Raw genomic sequence first — 25178 nt, 5'->3', positions numbered from 1 at the left:
GAAAGGAAGCAGGGGGTGGGGCAGATACCTTTGCGTTGCAATTTGAGCCTATAAAAATGAATGGGCTCAAATCGCACTACAAAGAAACACATGCGATTTGAACAGGAATGCGGTGTGTTTTCTGTCCGAATCACATCCAGTTTCCCGCACTGCTACTGTGTGAACCCAGGCTTGTCACAGTGACTTCAGCCTGAATTGACATAAGACAGGTGGGGGACACCGCATGTGATTCGGATAGGAATCGCACCGCATTCATGTTCAAATGACGTGTTTATTTGTAGTGCAATTTCAGCCCATTCATTTTGTATAGGCTCAAATCGCACCGCAAAGGTATCGGTACACGGTATCGGCGAGTACTTGAGCACAAATCACATGCGGTTTCCCCCACCGGTCTTGCGTGAATCCAGGCTGAAGTCACTGTGACAAGTCTGGGTTCACACAGGAGCGTTGGTGGAAAACTGCATGCGATTCAGATAAGAATCGCACCACACTCCTGTTCAATGGCATGCAGTTCTTTGCAGTGCGATTTGAGCAAATGAATTTTGTATGGGCTCAAATCATACCACAAAGCTATCGGTTTAGGTATCGGAGCATGTGTACAAGTACTTGTGCTAATGCTCAGTATCGGCACCGATACCGGTATCGGTGCAACCCTGATAAAGAGGACAAGAAACAAGTAAAAACTTAAAGTGGACCTCCGCTCATCGGAACCCTCCCCCCCTCCGGCGCCACAATTGCCACCTTTCAGGGGGGAGGGGGGTGCAGATACCTGTACAGTACAGGTATTCTGCACCCACTTCCGGGATAGCTCTCTGCGGAAAGGGGCGTAGATTACGCCCCTTTCCGCAAGTGCCCACCCCTTTCCGCAAGTGCCCCGCTGCCTGCTGGGAAATACACAGATCCCAGAGGCAGCGGGGACCATCCTTATTGGGCAGCGCGATTCGCGCATGCGCAGTAGGGAACCGGGAAATGAAGCCGAAAGGCTCCATTTCCTGATTCCCATACCCAAGATGGCGGCGGCAGCACCCGACAAGACGATCTAGAGATCGGCTTCGGGTGCCGGCATCGCGGGCGCGCTGGACAGGTAAGTGTCACTATTTTAAAAGTCAGCAGCTGCAGTATTTGTAGCTGCTGGCTTTAAAAAAAAAAAAAAAAGAAAACGCGGAGTCCCGGCGGACTACCGCTTTAACCATAAAAAAGGAACTGTATAAAATAAATGACATAAAATAACACATGATACAAAATAATTACATAATACAAATGTAACTACATGTAAACCTACATAATACACAATAATGTAACTATATCAAGTAAAAGACATAATACAAAAAAACTACGTATACATAATACAAAATAACAATATAGTACAAATGTAACTACATATAAATTATATACTGTATTTATTGGCGTATAACACTCACGTTTTCACCATGAAAATCAGGTGCAAATAGTGTGTGCGTGTTATACGCCAATGCAAAAATGTACATTTTTTCCTGAAACTTCCTTCTTAAAATAAATGTGCGTGTTATACGCCGATAAATACAGTAAATTACATAATAAACAATAATGTAACAATATAAAATAAATGACATCATACAAAAAATGACACAAAATACATATTACAAAATAATATAATACAAATTTAAATACATAAAAATTATATAAATTACATATAATATGTACAATAATGTAACAATATAAAATAAATGACGTCATACAAAAAAAGCAACCCTTATAAAGAGGAAAAGAAACAAGTAAAAATGTAACCATAAAAAAGGAACTATATAAAATAAACTACATAATATAAAATAACATATAATACAAAAAGACATAATGATATGTAACTGCATACACTATAACTACATACACAATAATGTAACTATATCAAGTAAATGACATAATACAAAAAAACTACATAATATAACAAACAACATTATAATACAAATGTAACTACATCAAAACGATATAAATGACATAAATAATAATGTAATGATATAAAATAAATCATACAGACATCATACAGAAAAATGACATAAAATACATATTACAAAATAACAATATAATACAAATGTAAATACATAAAAATTATATAAATTACATAATACAAAAAAAACTACATAAATAAAAATCCATAATTTAAAATAACAATATAATACAAATGTAAATACATAAAAATTACATAAATGACATAATACACAATAATGTAACAATATAAAATAAATGACATCATACGGAAAATGACATAAAATACATATTACAAAATAACAATATAATACAAATGTAACTTCTGTATAAAAAAAACTACATAAAATAAATGATACAAAATAAAGTAACCATATATAGAATAAAAAAAATAACAACGCAGGATAATAAAAAGCTACATGAATTATCACAATGCGACAGGAAGTGAGAGCATGATGGGTATGTAGCTATCTCTTTATATTTAGTATAATTGTGGGGTTGTCTTTACACACTAGTGACACATAATGCGCATTTCTATATAGTAATTACTTTATTATTGCATCTTATTGAGTCTTCTGGATATATAATGATATGTGGTGTGTTAAATATTTTTTTTCTTGAGCGGGAAATCATGGAGAAGGAGTCACTGTGTCGCCGTCCACGTAAGCGCGGTGCTTGTATAACATGGATGTTTGATTCTATTCAGTGTCAGGTGTTGGCTATTCTCTGCTCTGACAACATGCATCCATTCACTGGATTGGTGCAGCCTTGTGGTTCCACCGTCTGCTCAGCCCACTTCCCCACCACTAACATCTCCTCCTCTTTATCCCCCAGAGGTGGAGCGTGTGTTTTCCTACTGAGCTTGCAGCGTCCAGATCTGGTTAACCCCTACCATACCAAAAACAAGGCAAAGCTGAGCTGTGCATCTGTATATCTGAGCTCAGCTGTGTAATATAGATGTACTAGTGTTTCGTAACTGTTCTACGAGAAGTAGCAGTACCTGAACAAGTATATGAGATCATACGTATTACCCAGAAAGGGATCAGAAATCACTTCCAGGTTTTTTTTATGGTTATCAGACTAACACAGAAATGATCACCCAGCATTGTTTTCCTTGTAACTGTTCGGAGTTCCCCTATCGATATTAGATATTTATTTCTTACAGGTAATTTTTATAGCACCATAAATTTAAATTTACGTTCACATCAATCCCTGCCTTCAAGGAGCTTACAATCTAAGGTTCCTAACTCACATGCACATACTAGGGCCAATTTAGACAGGAGACAACTAACCTACCAGCATGTCTTGGAATGTTGGAGGAAACCTGAGCACCCAGAGGAAACCCACACTAGCACAGGGGGAACATACAAACTCCATGCAGATAGTATAATGACCAGAATTCAAACCAAGGATCCCAGTGCTGCAAGGCAGAAGCGCTAACCACTGAGCCACTGTAATGTCCACATGCTAGAGCAGTGGTGGTCAACTTTCTTTATATGGGGGCTGGGGGGGGGGCACAAGTGCAGCCCTCAAAATCTCCAAAGGGCCGCACATAACATCAGTGAATATTCAGTGTCAAAGGCTAAAAACAAACAACAGGATATAGTCAAAGACTGCGGATATAATACAGCAGATGGTCAGGGACTATGGACATAACACAAGAGATGTTCAGAGACTGCAGACATGATACAAGGGATGTTCAGAGAATGTAGACATGATACAAGATATGGCCAGAGACTGCAGACATGATACAAGATATGGTCAGAGACTGCAGACATGATACAAGATATGGTCAGAGACTGCAGACATGATACAAGGGATGGTCAGAGAATGTAGACATGATACAAGAGATGATCATAGACTGCAGACTTGATACAAGAGAAGGTCAGAGGCTGCAGACATGATACAAGAGATGATCAGAGACTGCAGACTTGATACAGACTTGATACAAGAGAAGGTCAGAGACTGCAGACATGATACAAGAGATGATCAGAGACTGCAGACTTGATACAAGAGAAGGTCAGAGACTGCAGACATGATACAAGAGATGATCAGAGACTGCAGACTTGATACAAGAGAAGGTCAGAGACTGCAGACATGATACAGGAGATGGTCAGAGACTGAAGACATAATACAAGAGATGGTCAGAGACTACAGACATGATTCAAGAGATGATCATAGACTGCAGACTTGATACAAGAGATGATCAGAGACTGCAGACTTCATACACAAGATGGTCAGAAACTGCAGACATGATACAAGAGATGGTCAGAGACTGCAGACATGATACAAGAGATGGCCAGAGACTGCAGACATGATACAAGAGATGGTCAGAGACTGCAGACATGATACAGGAGATGGTCACAGACTGCAGACATGATACAGGAGATGGTCAGAGACTGCAGACGTGATACAGGAGATGATCAGAGACTGCAGACATGATGCAGGAGATGGTCAGAGACTGCAGACATGATACAAGAGATGATCAGAGACTGCAGACTTGATACAAGAGAAGGTCACAGACTGCAGACATGATACAGGAGATGGTCACAGACTGCAGACATGATACAAGAGATGGTCAGAGACTGCAGACATGATACAGGAGATGGTCACAGACTGCAGACATGATACAAGAGATGGTCAGAGACTGCAGACATGATACAGGAGATGGTCACAGACTGCAGGCGTATTGCAGGAACTATCAGAGACTGAACATGCTAAAAGGGTTGTTGGAGACAGAGGACATGCATCAGGAGTCATCTTTCATGAGACTGCTAGAATCACTACTATAACAGGGCAATAGGGAAGACCAGATAATTGTCTGCAGGGGCCCAAAAGGCTGTCGGTTGGGCACCAGGATTCTAAAGTATAATTTGTAGATGTAATGTAAAACAGGATTGGGCACAGTAACCAGCACCCCTTAAAATTTTAGAGCTGGTACTGTCAGTGTAAGATTATGATGTTTAATTTGTGTGGTAGTTATCATTTTTTTAGGTTTCTGAAAGTTATTTAAATAAAACGTGGGAATAAAAGAAGCTCTAGTAATGATGCTCAAAGGAAGCCCACTAGACTGCTCAGTCTGAAGGTTACTTAGATGGGTCCTGGAGCTCTGGATCTCTGGATTGGACAGTCCGGTTTGGTGTGGGATATTTTTGGGAAGTTTTTTTATGTATGGTTCTGTGGTTTGGGCCCTTAGAGGACTCTCTTTAGGACTAGTAAGAAGAGAAGCACTACACTATTATTACTGTCCAGAAATGATGGGTTACAAGCATTGTCCAAAAGAGCCAGAGTGTTTCAGAGGCTTTAGAAGCCCCTTCATTAGGGCTTAATGGCTTTTTAAAGTGGTTCTAAATGTATTCTCTGCATTAAGATAAAAACTTCCAATGCTATTCCCCCACCCCCCCCCCCCCCCCCCCCCCGACACTTACTTGACTCCTCCATGGATCCAATGTTGTACCCAGCTGCTCTTCTCCCTCTCTGCTTTCACATGCTTTGCTCAGAGAAGCGAGAGCCATTATTAGCTCCTGCTGCTATGAGTCAAATCCTGGGAAGAAACAGCGAGGGGAGGGGGGCAGCGCTGTGCTGTGGTGCTGTGCGTGTCTATGGATGCACACAGCCCCACTCAGGAGCTCACTCCCAAGTGTGCCCCCATAGCATGCAGATTGCTATGGGGACATACACAGGAGAGGATGAGCGGATATCGCCGGTGGGGGGTCCCCCGAAGAGAATGTTCAAAGCCGCGCTGCTCTACCACTGCACAGAACAGGTAAGTATAAGCCTCTTTTTTTATTTTAATAAAAAAAATAAAGGTTTACAGTCACTTTAATATAGCTGGAGACTGGTTGGAGGATTAATATCCTGTAACTGGCATTATGTCAAAGAATTATGAAGCCTTCTCAGGTCACTGGTCTGACAACCTGAGCATTGGGCAGACAGGTCCTTAATGGATGTGGGTACTCATCCTAGAACTGTATCTAAAATATCAGGATCTCTGACAATAAGAGTCCAGAGTGCTTAAAGCCCAACTCCAACTTATTTTCTATACTTTGAAACATGATGAGGTCATCTTTCTTCTTTTCAGCCATCCTATCTATTGCCCCCATAGAGGAAGTAGCGACAAAGGAGAAGTGGAGTCACTAGCCCTTAAAGGGTAATGCACTGATTGAAGTAATTTGTTAGGTCAACATTCGACCTGGAGCCGCGCTCAAAATGAATGGTCTTTCCTCCGTGTGTGTGGGCAAGTCCATTCATTTCAAAAGTACGGCGGATAATAGTCCGCCAGACCTAGTCCGCCGGAAAAGTCACGTGTGTGGGCAGGTCCGCCCATTTGGACAGTCCGGTGGACTTTACGGCGGTTTGTCCGCCAGACTAAGTCCGCCGGATAGTCTGATCGTGTGTACGCGGCATTAGAGTGTAAGCTCTAACGAGCAGGGCCCTCTGATTCCTCCTGTATTGTATTGTAACTGTTCTGTCTGCCCTCATGTTGTAAAGTGCTGCGCAAACTGTTGGCGCTATATAAGTCCTGTATAATACTAACGTTTGGCAAAAAAACAAAGTTTCAGTAGTTAAATGTATTTTATTTATTTTTTTCAGATACATTAGAATATTTGTGATTAAAGAGGAAGTAAACCCTGATGAGTTTACTTCCTCTTTCATTCCCTGTAAAGGCAAAGCATAGTAGCCCATTATGTGTCACTTACCTGACACAGGAGCCAGCGAAGTCGCCGCTGTCCCCTGTAGTCCGCCGCATCCATCTTGTTGGTGGGGTCTCGTAGCTCCGCCGCTGTCATTCGGCGAAGCCGCGATGACGTCACTCCCGCGCATGCGCACGGGAGCCGACACGCGCGGCAGCTCCGTCGCTGAGAATGCCGCGCTCAGTGCGCCTGCGCGCCGCTGTCTACGGCGCATGCGCCGTAGACAGCGGTGCCTGTTTTCGGGCAAATATCTCCTAAACCATATAGGTTTAGGAGATATTGCTTGGACCTACAGGTAAGCCTAGATTAAGGCTTACCTGTAGGTCCAAGCAATATCTCCTAAACCTATATGGTTTAGGAGATATTTGCCCGAAAACAGGCACCGCTGTCTACGGCGCATGCGCCGTAGACAGCGGCACGCAGGCGCACTGAGCGCGGGTTTACAACCACTTTAAGGTAGAGATTCATGCATAAGGATTTATTTATTTGAATAATAATCAATATATGGTGTCGCGCTCTAGTGAAAAAATTTGTACCATAAATAAAGTGCTAAATTAGTTAAAGTGCTATATAAAGTGACATCACATGTGCAAAATTGCATAAAATGCTTATGTAATGACAACGTATGTGCAAATTTGCATAGAAACGCACATAAATGCTAAATAATCACATAACCTTCAAGTTGCAAAAAAGGCATATAAAGTGACATTGCATGTGCAAAATTGCATAGAAATGCATAAAATTGCTACATAATCGCATAACCTTTAAATTGCATAGAATAAAAAGGTGCTAATGCGGAAAAAATATGAGCTAGAGTCCAACAGTGCACAATGAATAGAAAAAATGTAAAAATAAAATGAAGATAGGATGCGGTGAAGTGCTGTGCTCCAAGTGACAGTCAGTGAAAATACAGTCTTTTAGTGCATAGGTGATGTGAATCCTCTTCAGTGTATAAACACCTCAGGTGTGCAGTGGCTACCTTATCTTACCGCTGTAAGGTAAAAGCGCGTTGTAAGCACTTCCCGTTCGCACTGTAGCCGAAAGATGGTTGCAGCGCGGACATAATTTGCCGGGAGGGCATCCCTGGACGTCCTCCCGTGCTTGAGCGGCCTGCGAACCCCGTGCAGGGCGAGCGCGGTGTGCTCTGTGATCAGCGAGTCGATCTCGACCCCTTTCCACGTGGTCAGCCAAGCTGATCATGTGACGTAAACAGAGTCGGTAATCGTTCACCAGCGGCAGCGAGAGGGACATCGGTCCCGATTCATGTGCACTGTAGGACTCTACCTCGTATTTTGTCCGCATTAGCACCTTTTTTATTCTATGCAATTTCAAAGTTATGCGATTTATGTAGCAATTTTATGCGTTTCTATGCAATTTTGCACATGCAATGTCACTTTATATGCCTTTTTTTGCAACTTGAAGGTTATGTGATTATTTAGCATTTGTGTGCGTTTCTATGCAAATTTGCACATACGTTGTCATTACATAAGCGTTTTATGCAATTTTGCACATGTGATGTCACTTTATATAGCACTTTAATTTAGCACTTTATTTATGGTACAAATTTTTTCACTAGAGCGCAACATCCTATATTGATTTTTATTTACTTATTGTTGGTGCGGTTTGACCAGTTCGGTGTCTGCTGCAGCTAGTGTTCTGTTGTTTATTGTTGTCCTGGTAGCACGGAGATATTCTTTCCTAATTAGGATTTATTTATTTATTGCCATAGGTATTGGGGGAAATCGAGATTTAATGCACATATAGTATATAGATAGGTGTTAATAAGTAGCCTGGCTTCCTTTATTATATGAATCTATTAGTGTTTGCAGGAATGCATGTAGATGCCTGCAGCAACTTATTGACTGCACATAACATTTATTCACAAGAGTTGAGAGCAAAGTATCATTAGTTTTGTATAAATTAAACCTTACTATGTGTGTGTGAGTGTGTGTGTGTGTGTGTGTGTGTGTGTATATATAATATACAATGTGTGTGTGTGTGTATGTATGTATGTATGTATGTATATGTATAAATATATATATATATATATATATATATATATATATATATATATATATATATATATATATATATATATATATAAAAATATATATATAAAAAAAAATATATATATATATATATATATATTATAATAATAATTATAATTTTTATATATATATATATATATATATATATATAAACTTTATCAGATGATTTAGAAAAATGATAACTATTTGTACCCGTTTATCTCTCTTACTCCTCAGGACCCGTTCACTGCATTCCACATTGATAAGGAGTTAGTACAGAAGTATATGAAATGCCTGCTGATTGGGGAGCTGGCGCCTGGACAGCCTTGTGTGGAGCCCAGCAAGAATGTAAGGAGTCCACATGTTGCCTGGCGTATAATTTCTCTGCCCTGTAATTTGTCTCCCCCTTTAGCATTGCTGATGTTTGATTTTTTTCTCTCCCACAGGCGGCTATGGTGGAGGATTTCCGCACACTGCGCTCCACCGTGGAACAGATGGATCTCCTTAATCCCAATAAATTATTTTTCTTTGGTGTTCTTCTGCACATTCTGCTGCTGGATGTACTAGGCTGGCTGAATCTGTATTATTTTGGTCCTTCACTCATCCCATTCCTGATCACATCTCTGATCCTAGGCACTGTTCAGGTAATGATCATTCAGTGGTATGGAGTTATTGCAGACTTTGGAAAGCAGCTCTGATCTCAGAAGATCTCACATGCGTGTTCTTGTCATGTAAATTATCAGATGCTGAGCAAATGTTATAGGTTCTTTGCAACACAAAATCACCCTGGTTGTTTGCAGAAATGGTAACTAAATCTAAAACCTAAAGTAGAATTCCATTTATGGATATTATATACATAGTTACATTGATCGAGCTTGGAGCAATGTAATCATTTATATACTATATCTGTGGAATCCCACTGGAAGCTGGAAATCACTGTAGTAGAGACCACTACCCCAGTGATCTCCATTTGGCTCTGGGTCTCACACCAAGTGGCTGGCCTGCTGCATTTTGAACACAGGAGGGCATTTGCTCGGCAAAGACGCCATTCAGAGTATGCTTTGCATTTTTTGAATGAATGCAAAGCATATTCTGATTGGACGAGGTGAAGAGCATACTACCTGCCTCTCTGCCTTGTTCATCAGTGAGCTCTGTGAATTCATTCATATATTAAAAAACATTTTTAAAATGGTGCTTGTGCCAAGTGGGCACCCTCCTATGTTGAGAATGCTGCAGGCCAGCGACTCAACACGGGACCTGAAGCAAGTGGAAATAACTGGAGTAGCAATGTCTACTACAGTGATATCCAACTTCCGGGGCATCGGCCAGGTATGGTACCGTATATAAACTGTATTACCAAATATTGCCTTTACACACATGTGAACTTTAATGGCATCCCAGTCCTAGTCCATAGGGTTCAATATTAAATTAACCCACCCTTTGCAGCTATAACAGCTTCAACTCTTCTGGGAAGGCTGTCCTCAAGGTTTAGGAGTGTGTCTATGGGAATGTTTGACCATTCTTCCAGAAGCGCAGTTGTGAGGTCAGACACTGATGTGGACAAGAAGGCCTGGCTCACAGTCTTCACTTTAATTCATCCCAAAGGTGTTCTATTGGGTTGAGGTCAGGACTGTGCAGGCCAGTCAAGTTACTCCACCCCAAACTCGCTCATCCATGTCTTTATGGACCTTGTTTTGTGCACTGGTTCAAATCATTTGGTGGAGAGTGTATCATGGTGTGGGGTTGTTTTTCAGGGGTTGGGTTACTTTTAGGGATGGGAACTCTTAAGGCATCAGCATACCAAAACATTTTGGACACCTTCATGCTCCCAACTTTGTGGGAACAGTTTGGAGATGGCCCCTTCCTGTTCCAACATGACTGCGCACCAGTGCACAAAGCAAGGTCCATAAAGACATGGATAAGCGTGTTTGGGGTGGAGGAACTTGACTGACCTGCACAGAATCCTGACCTCAACCCAAAAGAACACCTTTGGGATGAATTAGAGCAGAGACTGTGAGCCAGACCTTTCCATCCAACATCAGTGCCTGACCTCACAAATGTGCTTCTGAAAGAATGGTCAAACATTCCCATAGACACACTCCTAAACCTTGTGGACACCCTTTCCAGAAGAGTTGTAGCTGCAAAGGGTGGGCCAACTCAATATTGAACCCTACGGACTAAGACTGGGATGTCATTAAAGTTCATGTGTGTGTAAAGGCAGGCCCAATACTTTTGGTACTATAGTGTACATAGTTACATTGGTCCAAGCTGCACCAATGTAAATATGTACAAAATATCCATACCTGAAATTATTCTTTAAAGTGTATGAGTCACCTGGTGATTCTGCCATCAACACTTCCTGTCCTATGGGGACAATGCTTACTCACTATATTGTATGTATAGAGGAGCAGCGTTGTCACTCTAGGACAGGACTACATAACATTTCCTCCTTTGCTCTTCTCCTAAACATGGGGTGATCCATAACTCCACTGAACTAGTTAGGCACAGTGCTAACTGTTAACAGTCAATGCAGGCAGAAAGTAAAGAAATTAATCAGCTTACAAGATTTCTGGCAGGACCAACAGGTATTTTTTGCACTTATCAAACAGGACTAACAAAATACACTTTCAGTAATTAAATTTGAAGTAGAAGTATAGGCAAAGCTTTTTTCATCCATTTTGGAAAGAGTAAGGGAGGATTATAACCCCTGTGAGGTTTTTTTTTTTTTTTTGCCATCTGTGTCCCATTAGGGTAGGGAGATTTCCCTTCACTTCCTGTCCCATAGCCAAAGCAGGAAGCGAGAGGAAATCCCTGAAAATTAAAGGAATCTTGGAGCCCCCCAGGTTACAAAAACGAGTGTCTCCATCTGCTCATCCATCTTTAACCACTTGCCGACCAGCCACTGCAGTTTTCCTGCAGTAGAATGGCACGGCTGAGCGAAACGTTATGTTACGTCGCTTCGCCTTGTGGCCACGGTGGCACATGCACGCCCGCTGCTCGCCCCAGAAGCCGATGCGAGTGACCACGATCGCTCGTCATACACCGAGAACCGGGATCTCTGTGTGTAAACACAGAGATCCCGGTTTTCTGAGGGGAGAAGAGACAGATTGTGTGTTCATACAAAATATGAACAGCAATCTGTCATCTCCCCTAGACAGTCCCCTCCCCCCTTCAGTTAGAACACAAAGAGGGAACACAGTTAGCCCCTTGATCGCCCCGTAGTGTTAACCCCTTCCCTGCCAGTGACATTTTTACAGTAATCAGTGCATTTTTATAGCATTGATCGCTGTATAAATGCCAATGGTCGCAAAAATGTGTCAAAAAGTGTCCGATGTGTCCGCCATAATGTCACATTCCCGATAAAAATCTGAGATCTCCTCTCTGTGTTTACTGTACAAAGAGAATTCCTACAAAATCCTCTTCTTCTGGTATCAGACCCCGGATATTCTCCACAGGATATACCCCTCCACCTCAGATCGCTGCTGGCGATGTCTGAAGGAGCGGGGCTCCTTGTTCCACATCTACTGGGCCTGTCCCCTGATTGCCCCATACTGGCTCATGACTCGTAGGCTGCTCCAGCGTTTATTCAACGTTTCTGTACCCCACTCCCCTAAATTCTTCTTACTGGGCCTGTCCCAACCCGCACTGGCTAGGCCGGGCCGGAAGCTCATTAGGCATATCCTGACAGCGGCCCGCTGCCTGATAGCCCTAAACTGGAAAAATCCGTTGCCTCCGTCTAGGGAGGCCCTTTACTCTAGGATCAAGGATGTTGAGCTCATGGAGAAAATGACTGCCAGGGTGAGGGATAGGCTTGAGGAGCATGACCTGATCTGGGGGAGATGGCGGCTGCTGGAGGACTGATGGTGAACCGGTGTGGACATGGTGATGTGGACCGTTGGCATTCTATTCCCTTTTCTATGTCTCTTCCTCTTTCTTTCCTTCTCTCTCTTCTTCTCTCTTCCACTCTTTTTGTTAATACTACTGATGGTCCTTGTTCTGTTTTAAGTCTGGCATATAAGCTAGGCAGCAGACCCTGGGTGGCCTTTTGGTTCCCAGCACGGATAACTGACTCTTGGTGTCTTCCATCCTGCTGTGCACCCTGGGTTGGATTGCCTGATCTCGCTGCATCTCCCAATACTGTCTTCTCCTGCACTGTCTGTCTACAATGGGCCCCATGTATTTTGGGAGCCATACTACTATTGCTGTATGCCTGTACTATTACTTTTGTTATACGACCACGAAAAATAAATAAATTGTTATTTGCAAAAAAAACGCAGATCGCTGCCATTACTAGTAAAAAAAAAAAAAAAAAAAAAAAAAAATGCTATAAATCTATCCCCTATTATGTAGACGCTATAACTTTTGCACAAACCAATCAATATACGCTTATTGCGATTTTTATTACCAAAAATATGTAGAAGAATACGTATTTATTATAGCAAAAAGTACAAAATATTGTGTTTTTTCTTCAAAATTGTTTATAGTGCAAAAAATAAAAACCGCAGAGATGATCAAATACCACCAAATGAAAGCTCTATCTGTGGGGAAAAAAGGACGTCAATTTTGTTTATGTGCAGCGCCGCACAATTGCGCACTTGTCAGTTAAAGCAGCACAGTGCCGAATCGCAGAAAATGACCTGGTCATTCAGCAGCCAAATCTTCTGGGGATGAAGCGGTTATAGTGGTTGTAAGCCTTAAAAATGTTTACCTTAATGCATTCCCAGCATTTAGTTAAAAAAATGTTTCAGCATGTGTATCTCCCCCTCGACCACCACCTCGCTGTTTGAGATCAAGCCCGCAGCTGCGCCACTAGAGGAAGCAGCTTCCTCTGGTGGCACACCGAGAAGAGGAGGAGCCAGGGGCGCCAACAGGGGACCCCACAAGGGGAGAATTGGGGCCACTGTGTGCTATACCACTGCACAGAGCAGGTAGGTATACTACATTTGTTATCTTAAAGTGATAATAAAGGAAACATTTTTATTTAAAAAAAATAACAAACATGTCATACTTACCTGCTCCGTGTAGTGGTTTTGCACAGAGCAGCCCTGATCCTCTTCTCGGGTACCTCACTGGTGCTCTGGGCCCTTAAACCTTGCCAAGTGCCCGATAGCAAGCTGCTTGCTGTGGGGGCATTCGTGCGTGCTCATTCCTGAGTCAGCTCTCTGCGTCCATAAGACACAGAGAGCGCAGGCTCAACCCTGCCCCAGTCTCACTGGCTGTGATTGACAGCAGCAAGAGCCAATGGCTCCTGCTATTGTATCTGGGCCAATCCGGAGGGAGAGACCTGGGAGAGCCTTGAGTCTCATGCACATGGCTGGATCAAGATCAGGCTTAGGTAAGTAATAGAGGAGGCTGAGGGGGAAGTTGCACACTGAAGGTTTTTTTACCTTCATGCATAGAATGCACAAAGGTAAAAAACCTTAAGTCTTTACAACCACTTTAAAAGAAAAAAACAAAGTTGTCTTTACAAATGCTTTGATACTTTCTGAGTTGCTGGTGTAGAACAAGTAGGTAGATCAGGATTTCTGACTTCCCTTACTGTATAAATGTTGCAGGTCAGTGACCAAAGGATTAGCATGACAACCAGGCAGCTTGCATTTTCATAGGGCCCACAGTGGCACCCCACATAATGCCTTTTATGATAGGTTTCCTTTAGCAAAACGAGTAGAACGCAGGCTGGGAGTTTTTTTTTTTTTGATGGCATGGTAGTTGTGGCACATGACATCTTTCTTTTATCAGTTCTATCAGTTATTGTGCAGAAAAAGAAGCCCGTAATATGCATTTGTGTTTCTAGCCGGAACATCCCCCCTCCTATCTGGTTTCAAAAGGAAATGGAAGAAGAATTCTGCATATCTCGGTGTTGAGAAACGAACTAAAGAAAACTTTGTCTATCTCTGTGTGTCTGGGTAGGCCCGGGTATCATAGAACGTATACTGAATTATTTGGGGGTGACAAAACACTGCCAGGGCTAGATCTTCCTTTAGCCATTATAGGCAAATATGCTGCTTTTCCTTGTTATCCAAATCTTTTTTTTCCTATTATTAGTAGAAATGCAGTCATCTTCCAAAGAAAAAAAAATCGATTTTATATTTAGTAAATCAGGCTAAATTCAGTAAAACCAAAAAATATGCTGTGTAGTAGAGGTGATGCTGTTTTGGGAGTCCAAGGTTGTGTGCTTGTGATGGAGATCCAGCCCTGAGGATAGCTGAGCAGTAATTAAAGTGGTTGTAAACCCTTAGGCCTCTTTCACGCGAACAATCCGTTCAGGTCCGCCTGTCAGTTTCTTAGGCGGATCTGAATGGACGCTCCATAGACCTCTATGGAGCGTCGGATGTCAGCGGTGACACTTCTGCTGACACCTGACCCGCTCCGTTCCGAAAAAGTGTGACGGAGGAAAAACCTACTTTTCCATCCGTCTGAGGATCGGAGAGAGCAGCGCTCTGACAGGTCTGTCCCTGCACAGACCTGTCATCTTCCTGCTCAGCGGGAATCAACAGAGTGATCCCCCACTGAGCAGAGCGGGCTCCATAAACTGACGTTTCCTTGTGAAAGAGCCCAAACATATACCCATTAAAATGACTGGCTTCAGGTGATACACAGAGATTGAACTAATTCTCCTACATAAGTTACTACATAAATTCCTTTCACGTCCTGTCCCATAGCCAAAACGGGAAGTAAGAGGAAATCCCTACAAATTAGGGGAATCCCTTGGGGCCCCCCAGGTCACCAAAACTAGTGCTCCCAATTGAGGATTTCCCCTCTATTAATTTGAAATAATACTCAAAATTTGAGATTTTCATTTACTTTGACTTTCAGGCTGGCTTCAAACCTATATGAATTGGATGCTGGTTTCCCCACATCCAATTCACATGGCAGGGGAGTGCGACTGGCCCTCTATGGAGCCAGTTCACATATCTCCATTGTGGCTGCGGAGCGGCTTGCACAGGAACGCGGTGTGTCTTTGGCTCAATTTCAGGGCTGAATTCAGGCAAAAATTTGTCCCTGATTCGTCCCTGAAATGGAGAGCAGAGACGCACGGACCCCTGCTGTGAGCCGCATGCATTGGAGGTGTGAACCCGACCTTAATGATAAAGGCAAACAAATAGAGAGGACAGCAATAAGAACCTGACAGGTGTTCTAATGCCTCTCCACTCTATCCAGAATGAATAAAAAGTTTTGCCTTGTGTTGTACTTTAAGGCTGGGTTCACACTATCGGGTTCCCCCCATCCAATTTGCAATAGCAGGAGATTTGACAGGCCTTCTATGCGACTCCGGTGTGAATTTGCACAGGAGCCCTGTGTGTCTTTTGGTCCATTTCAGGAAACGGAGAACTGGGACGCACCGGACCCCTGCGGTGAGCCGCAGGCGAAGATAATGTGAACCCAGCCTAAGTCATGAGTTACATAGTTAGGTTGCAAACAGGCACAAGTTCATCTAGCTCAACCAGTTGAAAAAATGTACAGCATGTCTTTAATCACATTTGACGTCGATTAACACTCTCTCCCCATTCTTTCTCAGGCTCAGGCTGGGTGGCTGCAACATGATTTTGGCCACCTGTCAGTTTTCAGCAAGTCAAAGTGGAATCACCTAGTACATCATTTTGTGATCGGACAGTTGAAGGTGGGTGTGATTGGTAATCAGATGTATAAAAAACTATATGACTATTAATAACTCAATATTTTCAAAAGTATTGGGATGGCCAGTCAAGTTCTTCCACCCCATACTCGCTCATCCATGACTTTCTGGACCTGGCATTGTGCACTGGTGCACAGTCATGTTGGGAGCATGAAATTGTCCAAAGTGTCTTGGTATGTTCATACCTTAAGGGTCCTTTCACACGGGACGGATCCATGATGATCCGCCCCATGAACATCCGCTTGCTCAGCCGGGATCGCTCCATTGATCCCCGCTGAGCTGGTGGATGACAGGACAGTCCCTGCACACTGTACTGGGACCACCCTGTCAGATCTCCGCTCTCCCCTAAGGGGGGATTGGATGAAGACGATCTGCAGACGGATAGAAAAATAGGATTTTCCTCTGTCCACAGAGCCGGACCATAGCGGAGACGGATGATATCGGGTGTGACACCCACTATCCCATAGGGATGCATGTATGTCTGTATTTCATCTGAAAACGGATGGATGAAATACGGACATACTGTCCACACATGTGAAAGGGGCCTAAGAGTTCCCTTCCCAACCCCTGAAAGACAACCGATAGTAAGGAGGGGCCAGGAGCGCCGGCAGGGGACCAAAAGGAAGATCAGAGCTGCTCTGTGCAAAAACCACTGCACAGAGCAGGTAAGTATGCCTGTAATATCACCTTAGCTTGTTTTCATTGCTGTCAGTGTATATCATTTCTGTGTATGCTGTTTGCATTGTTTTATGAGCTTCCCCATCACAAACTATCTGTCTTTGACTGTTTTTATATGCCTTCTATATGTAATCTCCCCTTTTTCCTGGCACAGGGCGCTCCTGCCAGCTGGTGGAATCACTTGCATTTCCAGCATCATGCCAAACCCAACTGCTTTCGCAAGGACCCAGATATTAATATGCACCCGCTTTTCTTTGCACTGGGCAAGAAGCTGTCAGTGGAGGTAAGGACATATAGTAGTGGTTAAGCAGGAGAAATAGTAAATGCCATAACATATTAAATAGTATTTATGAAGTTGAAAACTGAACTCTATACAGATTTCAGCTATGTATCTGACTTAGAGCCAATCAGGACTTGGCTGTGTGTTTTCACAGGGGCACTTAGATCACAAGACTGAAGGAATTGAATCATAAATCCTTTAGCTGATAAAAAAAAAGGTCACATATATGTATTTCATCAGTGTATCTAGACAAATGCATGACTTCATGTTTACCAAGTATACAAACAAACGGCCTTCACACAACACTCAGCGCTATGGTGCCTTGAAGTACCCCTTATTGCTGGATACAACTGCAATCCTATGCAGGTAAATAAAGAAATAAAAAATATATATTATATAAAAGCAGCTGCTTAAAACATCTGAAGAATTCTGACACCTGTGTTTTAACCACCTTACCCCCCAAGGCCAAATCTGACATTTCATACTTAAGCCTCATACATATGTTCGGATTGTTTGCCAACAAAACCGTGAAATTTTGTCTGAAGGGCGTTGGCCCAAACTTGTCTTGCATATACACGGCCACACAATTGCTGGCCAACAATTACGAACCTATTGACATACTACATGGTTTTTCAGCTCTTTAGCGCCACCCTTTGGGCTCCTTCTGCTAATTTCATGTTAGTAGAAGTTTGAGTGTTGGTTCCGCGCTTTCCATTTCGCACTTTTCATTTTGCGCTTTTCAGTTTGTTTCTGAACAGCCGTCATCAACCAGACATGTTGTGGAATTGGAGGAGATAACATGTTATTTATTATTCGCCTTGGAGTTATTGCTTTGACATAATATTTTTGGTTGAATAATAATGATTTGATTTGGTATATTTTCTATATTTTTGGAAGCATAGAATGTACTTTTTGGTTAAGTTCTATTGGCAGATGGCATCTCTAATTTTATTTGTTTTCTTTTTTTAATACACAGTAAAAAAATTGTGGAGAATAATACTTGGCTATGTGTTTTACTTCAAATGACAGTTTGGGAGAAGGCAGTTACATTAAAAAAAATATAATGTAAAATTGACAAGGGACACCGACATAGTTGTATCTTGGAGATTAAAGGGATTGTAATTTTTTTTTTAAATAACACACATGTTATACTTACCTCCACTGTGCAGCTCGTTTTGCACAGAGTGGCCCCGAACCTGCTCTTCTGGGGTCCCTCGGCAGCTGTCTCTGCTTCTTCCCGCAGGTACTTCTTATATTCATGCGAGCTCCCTCACATGGTGAGAAGCACCTGCGGGCACGCTCCCGTGATACAGTCGGCGGCTGTAGCCGCTCACTGTATCACACGGCCCCGCCCGACAGCGCGCCGTGCCATTGGATGTGATTGACAGCAGCGTGAGCCAATGGCTGCACTGCCTTCAATCCAGCCAATCAGCGGCCAGGCTGAGCGGTGAAGAGGACAGCGGGGGCGAGCGCGGGACTTTCGAGGGGTGAGGTAAGTAAAACGGGAGGGGGGGGGGACTGGGGGCGCCGGCACTGTGAGATGTTTTTTCACCTTAATGCATAGAATGCATTAAGGTGAAAAAACATTTACCTTTAAAACCCCTTTAAAAACTACGAGATAATGGTGTTGTGGTAACTTGCCCAAAAATAAATAAAAAAGCATAATAATATTATTCTTGATATCATTAGAAAAAAAAAGCCTTTGAAAATTTGTTTGCAATAACTTTATCAGTATCATCAGCAAAGCAGCTTCATTATTATCCCATTAAAGAAGAAGAGAATGTGCGCTGCATTTATAGATTTCATAATTTTGTGCATCATGAATGTTAATTCTCCTTTACGAACGCTAGTTTACAAGACCGACCCCTTCTGGCTCGTCCTTGCTTCCGAGCATGCGTGTTTGTACTTTGGACTTTTGTCTGACAGACTTGTGTACACATGCTCAGAAAATCCGAAAACACACATTTTATTTGTCCGCGGAAAATTTTTAAACCTGCCATCCAACATTTGTCAGATGGAGGTTACAAACGGTCAGATTTTCTGCCAACGGCCTGTCATCAGACATTTCACATAGGAAAATCTGATCGTGTGTACAAGGTTTAAGAGTTTCAATTTGTATGAAATCAGGCAGGCTCTTGTGCTACATGGTTTTGGTTGATCCGAAGACAAAAATCTGCAGAAAATCTAAAAGTGTGTATGGGGTCTGAGTGTGGCTGAAGCTCATAAAGTTCCATAAGAGAAATCCGCACCTCTGGTAAGACAAGAGCTCCAACATTGGAAGCTCATGTCTCATGACGTGTGAAAATCAATGTTTCCCTATGAGAGCCGTCTTAACTGGTCTCACACAAGTCAGTCCGACTTTGAAAATGCTCCCTGTACTGCTTTGGTCTGACTTTGATTCTACTTCAGCCCCTTGAATATCACTGAAGTCGAATCAAAGTAGGATCCTTGTCCTAACCATGACTTGTGACATCCGACATGGTGATTATACAGCAGCAGTAAAAGGAATTTATGTCACACTGGGATTGATTTGATTGGTAAAAGGACAAGTCAGACTATCACAAAGTCGGATGAAAGTAGTATCCTGTTCATTTAAGTCGGATGGATGTAGGACAGATGTAGGACAGATGTAGGACAGATGTCGCAGAGCAAAGTAGGATGACAGTCGTATGACGGTCATGTAGTATCAGTGTGAACCCAGCCTATGGGTATACCCTCATCAGACTGCTAAAATATAGAAGCCTTTAAGCTCAAGGGCATCCGCCTGTTCAGGATTCAATCCATTCAATCCATCACTCCATGGGTGGTTGATCACATGAGAAAGATAAACACTCCACATAGCACAATCTTGTTTCAACTAGTTTATTATTATTGTTAAGCTGGATACACACTATACAATTTTCTGTAGATTTTTTTTCCTTTAGATTTACCAAAACCATATAATATAAGGTCAAACCTTAAGAGTTTCAATTTGTATGCAATCAGGCAGGCCCTTGCACTATATGGTTTTGGTAAATCTTACGGAAACCAGACAACAAAAGTTGTATAGTGTGTATGGGGTCTTAGAACAACCATACCCTTGTGATTACACTTATGCCGCATACACGTGATCGGAATTTTGGTCGGAAAAAGCTCTGGTGGTTTTCCCAACAGAATGCCGATGGGATTTCGCTCAAGCTGTCTTGCATACACACGGTCACACTAAATTCCGATCGTCAAGAACGCGGTGACGTACAACACGTACGACGGGACTAGAAAAAGGAAGTTCAATAGCCAGTAGCCAATAGCTTCCATCTCCTAGTTGAATCTGAGCATGTGTGAGTTTTTGCGTGTCGGAATTGCATACACACGATTGGAATTTCCGATAGAAAGTTTTTGCGTCTGAAAAATTGAGAACATGCTCTCAAATTTTTGCTGGTGGGAATTCGGCCAGCAAAATTCCGATGGAGCCTACACACGGTCGCATTTTCCGATGAAAAATTCTCATCTGTCTTTTGCTGGCCGAAATTCTGATCGTGCATGCTCGGCATTAGGCCCCTTTCACACAGGCTTTCTGATCAGTTCTGTCAGTTTTTCAGGCGGACGTGATCGGACGCTCCATGTACTCCTATGGAATGGCAGATGTCAGCGGTGACATGTCCGCTGACTTTCACCAATATCCGATCCGATCCTGTCTGTGAAATCCAGACGGATGGAAATGCTATTTTCCATCCGTCTCGAGAATCGGATTGGATGAAAATGGACAGGCGGTCCGTTTTCATCTGATCTCCCCATAGAGCAGTGGTCATCAACCCTGTCCTCAGGGCCCACTAACAGACCAGGTTTGCAAGATAACTGAAATACATCACAGGTGATATCATTTGATGCTCAGTGATTGCAGTATTCTAGTCTGCATCTCCCGAAGGTGATACATAAAACCTGGCCTGTTAGTGGGCCCTGAGGACAGGGTTGATGACCACTGCCATAGAGGACAGCGGAGCTCTGACCCGTCCTCTGCACAGTCAGCTGAGACGGACCTGTCATCCGCCTGCTCAGCTGGGATCGGCGGATCGATCCCTGTTGAGCAAAGTGGAGTCTGTACATGGACAAGCCGTGTGAAAGGGGCCTTACAAGATACAAATTTAAAACAGCAAAGTAGCATAAATCAGTCTGTCACCATTCAGGAGGAGACGCCGTCCTCTATCTCGTGCATCCACTGCTTGGACAGTCTCAGGTTAATCCTCTCCACTCGTGACATACTATCCTCACTTCCAGACACCGCTAGGTCACGCCCTATATAATGTATACTACATTAACAAAATAGCTTGATGCAGAAAAATATTTAGTTAGAAAAACACATCACTGGCTTCTCTCCCATGGATCTGGCTTTAGTGTTGTGACATAATGCATAATGCTCCCAAATGCAAACGCTGTGCAGCCACTTAACCACTATAGTACTTCTGTATGTAGACATACGGCCTCGTATTGAGGTGGTTATACTGGGATCACAGTTGTAGCTACAACCATAATCCCGGTACTGTTTTTTGCAGTTGACAAGTCTGCACAATGTAAAAAGCTATAAAGCTCTTGATCCCTATGGGTGGTGGAAGGGGTTCCCCCCTCCCTCTCCTGCTGCCTTTCCTGGGCTCTCCTGTTCCATCAGAGAACCTGAGAGAGATGCAGCCAGTGGGGTCATATACACTGAGAAGAATGTAAGGAACGGAAGTTCTTTCCCCCCCTTATCTGACATCAGAAACGGGAAGTGATGAAAGTTTAGTCTTTTCCAGTTTTGGTTTATTTGTGTGCAAACTGTTATCAGCTTGTAAAGCATCTGATCAAAGAAATCTCAGTTTGATCGGATGCTTTGGAGGCCAGAGGAGAGATCTGGGGTCTAATAGACCCCAGATCTCTCCAAAAAGTGGACCTGTCACATCCCATGCTATGGTGTTCATCCCTTGTGAAAGCAATAAAGTTTACCCAAAAAAATACAAATAAAGGTACCGTGCAAAAAAATACATTTAAATAAAAGAAATAATAAAATGTAAAAAAATGTAAAACGCCCACATCACCCCGTGCTCACACACAAAGGCGAACAGACACGTGGGTCCTACATGCGTAGATAAACTGTGATTGCACCACACATGTGAGTTATCGCCGCAAAAGTCAGAGTGAGAGCAATAATTCTAGCTATAGACCTCATGTGTGACTGTGAACTGGTAACCTGTACAGGCTTTTAAAGTGTCGCCTGTGGAAATTTAATGTACCTTTAGTTTGTCACCATTCCACGAACGTGCGCAATTTTAAAGCATAAAATGTTTGGTATCTATTTACTCAACATAACATTGTCTTTTATATTTTTCCAAAATCTGGGCATTATATTGTTTGTGTTCACAAAAATTCATTTATTTTTCTTATTTATTTAAGTTTATCCTTTCCAAAAAATTAGCTTTTTGAAAAACCGCTACGCAAATACTGTGCAAAATAAACATTTGCAACAAACAGCATTTTATTTTCCAGGGTCTCTGCTTTAAAAAAAAATAATATTTGGGGGTTTTAAGTCATTTTCTAACAAAAAAAATGCAGATATTTACATGTAAAGCCGCGTACACACGATCGGACTTTCCGACGGGACATGTGTGATGACAGGCTGTTGGCTGTAAATCCGACCATGTGTATGCTCCATCGGACAATTGTTGTCGGATTTTCTGAGGACAAATGTTGGCTAGCATGTTTTCAAATTTTCTGCAAACAAATGTGTGTTGGATTTTCCAAGCATGTGTACAAAAGTCCATCGGACAAAAGTCTAAAGTACAAACACGCATGCTCGGAAGTAAGGACGAGCCAGAAGCGGTCGGTGTTGTAAACTAGCATTCGTAATGGAGAATTAACATTCGTGACGTAACAAATTATGAAATCTCGAAATTAGCAGAAGGAGCCCAAAAGGTGGTGCTAAAGAGCTGAAAAACCACATAGTACGTCACTATGTTTGTAATTGTTGGCCAACAATTGTGTGGCCGTGTGTATGCAAGAAAAGTTTGGGCCAACGCCCTTCGGACAAAATTCCACGGTATTGTTGGTGAACAATCCGATCGTGTATACGAGGCTTAAGTGTGAAATGTCAGATTTGGCTTGGGGGATAAGGTGGTTAAAACACAGGTGTCAGCATTTATCCAGTTGCCTTTTACCCTGCACAGAATTAGCATGTGTATACTTGATGAGAGTGCTCAGACTGCATGCAGTAGGACATGTGTGACATGATATTAGGTGGGTTTAACCTGTAATGTTAAGATTCAAGAATAGCAGATCAAACTGTATAGCTGGCTACACACTATATCATTTTTATACATTTGTACACCTTTCCTTTAGATTTACCAAAATCATATAATATATACATATACATATAAACACTTTCTTGTACAAAGGGTTTTATTAAGAATACAGATCAATAAATGAATACAAAAACAGTAATGGACACGTCATGTAAACGTTTTTGCATACATTTCAGTTATCAAAAAGCTGTTTGTTGGGGACCTAGAGAATTGCACCGTTTCCTAAGAATTTAGGGGCAAACCTAAACAATTCAAAATCAGGCATAGTTGAAGGTAAATGTAAAGAAAATTGAACAACAATTTTGATTGTGCTTTACTTGTAAGTGTATCTATTACCTTTTATATTATTAAATTATTGGAAACGGAGAGCACTAGAGTTACTTTACTCTTACATATAAAATCCAATCAGGCAAGACGATCGGGGTTCTTGGAACTCTATTAAGGAGCCTTTTAACTAAGGAAGTCTGTGTATCCATAGTATGCCAGGTGTCATCATTTTCCCCAGAGGGGACAACTGCTGATTTTCCTTTTATTTCGCGTACACAAGATCGGACTATCCGGCGGACTTGGTCTGGCCGACCAGAGTCCGCTGGACAAACCACCCGTGTGTGGGCACCGGCGGACTTTATCTTTCCAAAAGTCCGGTGGGCTTAGAAAGAGAACTTTTGACTCAAAATCTACCCGTCTGTCCGCTGAACTTTTGAAATGAACGGACTTGCCCACACGGAGAAAAGTCTGTTCATTTTGAATGTGGCTCCAGGTAGCCGGGACTAGCGCAGGAAGTCAATGTCGCCGCCTCCATCGGCGAGATTGACATCTTGCTAGCCCCGTCACCTGGTATGGATTTAAAGGGGAAGCCCTACACCGAAAAAATGGCGTGGGGGTCCCCCCAAAGTCCATAGCAGACCCTTATCCGAGCACGCAGCCAGGCCGGTCAGGAAAGGGGGTGGGGACGAGCGAGCGCCCCCTCCCCTCTTCTGAGCCGTACCAGGCCACGTGCCCTCAACATGGGGGGGTGCTTTGGGGAAGGGGGGCCCTGCGCCCCCCCACCCCAAAGCACCTTGTCCCCATGTTGATGAGGACAAGGGCCTCTTCCCAACAACCCTGGCCGTTGGTTGTTGTGGTCTGTGGGCGGGAGGCTTATCGGAATCTGGGAGCCCCCTTTAATAAGGGGGTCCCAGATACCGGCCCCCCACCCTATGTGAATGAGTATGGGGTACGATGAGGATGCTGGGACTGTGACATCATAAGGGGCGGGGTCACCACGTGACATCACCTGGTGACCCCGCCCCTTGTCCCTATATAAGTCACCGCACAACACGTCCCTGCCATTGCGGCCAGAGAGAGCGTCATGTCAACATTGCAAGGAAGAAGAAGAAGAGAAGAAGGTAGCGGCGACAGAAGACCGGGCCAACGCTAGTAAAAGAGCTATAAGAAGATAGAGGCCCAGCAAGAAGAACCGTAGAGCGGGACAAGACCCCGAGGTCGGAAGAAGACCACCGGACAGCGGGAGCGACGGCGAAGAAGAAATCCGGGCTCCTCCGCTAGTAAAAGAGCTAGCAAAAGAGCAGAAGATAGCGGAGGAGTCCGGCG

General features: G+C 43.0%; 1 protein-coding gene across 1 annotated transcript in view; it reads left to right on the top strand.

The window, feature by feature from the left end:
• FADS1 (fatty acid desaturase 1) overlaps positions 1-25178 on the top strand; it is a 54240-nt gene that overhangs the window by 10788 nt on the left and 18274 nt on the right. The window contains exons 2-5 of the mRNA XM_077460770.1: positions 8921-9031; positions 9130-9327; positions 16203-16304; positions 17152-17280. Coding sequence (XP_077316896.1) covers positions 8921-9031; positions 9130-9327; positions 16203-16304; positions 17152-17280 — 540 coding nt within the window. The remainder of the gene's footprint in view (positions 1-8920; positions 9032-9129; positions 9328-16202; positions 16305-17151; positions 17281-25178) is intronic.

This window comes from Lithobates pipiens, unplaced genomic scaffold (assembly GCF_037356315.1).
Source record: "Lithobates pipiens isolate NorthernLeopardFrog02 unplaced genomic scaffold, aLitPip1_a1.2 Scaffold_10, whole genome shotgun sequence".
In the NCBI taxonomy this organism is placed as follows: Eukaryota; Metazoa; Chordata; class Amphibia; order Anura; family Ranidae; genus Lithobates; species Lithobates pipiens.
The sequence above is the reverse complement of the archived record's forward strand: the minus strand, read 5'-3'. Positions and strand labels throughout refer to the sequence as shown.